We start from the raw sequence: 2,748 nt of genomic DNA on the forward strand, positions 1-2,748 counted from the left end.
TACCCGCCTTGCTCTGTCACTCTGTTTCCTCATTTCCCCAGGTGGATATTGTAGTTTTAAGAATGCTTGATAAAGGTCTTGTAGGTGTTTGTCTCTGTCTGAGGGATTGGAGCAAATGCGGTTGTATCTTAAGGCTTCGCTGTAGACAGTGGATCACGTGATGTGTCCTGGATGGAAGCTGGAGGCACGTAGGTAAGTATAGCGGCCAGTAGGTTTCCGGTATAAGGTGGTGTTTATGTGACCATCGCTTATTTGCACTATAGTGTCCATGAAGTGGATCTCTTGTGTGGACTGGTCCAGGCTGAGGTTGATGGTGGGGTGGAAATTGTTGAAATCCGGGTGAATTCTTCAAGGGCCTCCTTCCCGTGGGTCCATATGATGAAGATGTCATCAATGTAGCGCAAGTAGAGGAGGGGCGCTACGGGACGAGAGCTGAGGAAGTGTTGTTCTAAGTCAGCCATAAAAATAGGCATACTGTGGGGCCATGTGGGTACACGTAGCAATGCCACTGACTTGAAGGCATAAGTTGTCCCCAAATCTGAAATGGTTGTGGGTGAGGACAAAGTCACAAAGCTCAGCCATGGCCTCATCAGGGATACTGTTCCTGACAGCTTGTAGTCCATCCTCATGTGGAATATTGGTGTAAAGAGCTTCTACATCCATGGTGGCCAGGATCGTCTTTTGTATGAGAGTCTCCAGTTTTGAGAGCTCATTCTTGATCTTCTCCTGGTTGCTGTACAGGATGCTGATCAGGTGGTTCCTCAGTTTCTTTAAGAGTGTGTGGCACAATCTCTCACCACAGTCAATGTAGTATGTCGATTGCAATGGATCTTTTGCCTTCAGTCCATCTGGTATGATGTCCATCTGTTTGCACTTGGAGAGGAAGATGATGTCTGTCTGTATCTGTGCGAGTTTTTTCATTAAGTTGATGGATTTCCACTTCATACGGCTAAATTCAGTGCCTTGCATGGTGCCAAGTACCTAGCTATCTTTGAGACACCACTGACTTCCTGAGGAAACTACAATGCATTGGTGATCTTCCTGAAAACACCATCCTGTATCTGTAATTTTCACTCCATGCATCTGAAGAAGTGGGGCTTTTTACCCATGAAAGCTTATGCCCAAATAAATCTGTTAGTCTTTAAGGTGCCACCGGACTCCTCATTGTTGATGACCATGTTGCCGAATGCACTGGCTCTCAATCTTTCCAGATTACTGTACCCCTTTCAGGAGTATTGCTATTAGCCAGGATGGTCATTGGCTATTAGCCAGGATGGGCAGGGATGTTGTCCCTAGCCTCTGTTTGCCAGAAGCTGGGAATGGGCGACAGGGGATGGATCACTTGATGATTACCTGCTCTGTTCATTCCCCCTGGGGCACCTGGCTTTGGCTACTGTCAGAAGACAGGATACTGGGCTAGATGGACCTTTGGTCTGACCCAGTATGGCCATTCTTATGTACTTATGAGTCTGATTTGTCTTCCGTACGCCCAAGTTACACTTCACTTAAAAACTACTTGCTTACAAAAATCAGACATAAAAATGCAAAAGTGTCATAGCATACTATTACTGAAAATTGCTTACTTTCTCATTTTTACCATATAATTATAAAATAAATTGATTGGAATATATATATATATATATATATATATAATATCTTACTTACATTTCAGTGTACAGTCTCTAGAGCAGTATAAACAAGTCATTGTCTGTATGAAATTTTAGTTTGTACTGACTTCACTAGTGCTTTTTATGTAGCCTGTTGTAAAACTAGGCAAATATCTAGATGAGTTGATGTATCATTTTTTTTAAATACATGGAGATATCCTATCTCCTAGAACTGGAAGGGACCTCGAAAGATCATCGAGTCCAGCCCCCTGCCTTCACTAGCAGGACCAAGTACTGATTTTGCCCCAGATCCCTAAGTGGCCCCCTCAAGGATTGAACTCACAACCCTGGGTTTAGCAGGCCAATCCTCAAACCACTGAGCTATCCCTTCCCCCTCTCCCCCCCCGGTATCCCCTGGAAGACCTCTGAGTACCCCCAAGGGTACATATATCCCTGATTGAGAACCACTGGCCTAATGAATTATAGGCTGCCAGAAAGCTTAACACTTGCCTTACAGGAGCTAATACAGCCTGTTCCAAGTTATTACATGATGGAGATGTTTATCTCTAGCCATATGCTATCCTAATAAGAGATTTATCAAAAGAGTCAGTGGCTAGGCTTATCCTTACACTTTCTTGAATGCAAACTTCTAGCTTGCCATCCTGCACGACGTAGATGCTGTTATCCAGCTGCCCGGGACGGAAGATGTATTCGCCTTCATGCAGTTGCACAAAAAACATGTGCTTGCACAGCTCCAGGAAGAGAGGCTTCTCAAAATGGCCAAGAACCCTGCAGGAAAGCAAAGGATCAGTGACACCTTCTCTGCTGCAAAAGGAAGCTTGCAGATGCCGAGGTGCATGACAGTCCTCCCTAAACTAGCAAAGCCTCATGGTACCAATACTGTGGGAATCCATGAGGTAACCTGGCAGTCCCATGCCATATGCTGCCACATGAAGGACAGAACTTTCTGTGCCAGAAGAGCAGGAGCACTGTGTGACCCTTGCAGGGATGGAAAGATTTGGGATTGCTTTCAAGCAAGGCCCTCTGGTCAGCACTCTGCGTGATGCTGATGGGCTCAAAGGCATCCACAACCTGCCCTCCTCAGCCAAAAGTTGATGTGTGGCCTTTGAAGGTGGGAATG

At 45.4% G+C, this 2,748-nt stretch overlaps 1 protein-coding gene across 1 annotated transcript in view; it reads right to left on the reverse strand.

Annotated features, from left to right (window-relative positions):
* Positions 1-2,748, reverse strand: part of LOC112106835 (patatin-like phospholipase domain-containing protein 7) — a 132,870-nt gene that overhangs the window by 92,550 nt on the left and 37,572 nt on the right. The window contains exon 8 of the mRNA XM_026658725.1: positions 2,237-2,396. Within this exon, the coding sequence (XP_026514510.1) occupies positions 2,237-2,396 (160 nt within the window). The remainder of the gene's footprint in view (positions 1-2,236; positions 2,397-2,748) is intronic.

The sequence above is a fragment of the Terrapene carolina genome, unplaced genomic scaffold (genome assembly GCF_002925995.2).
Source record: "Terrapene carolina triunguis isolate 2854851 unplaced genomic scaffold, T_m_triunguis-2.0 Scaffold508, whole genome shotgun sequence".
NCBI lineage: Eukaryota > Metazoa > Chordata > Testudines > Emydidae > Terrapene > Terrapene triunguis.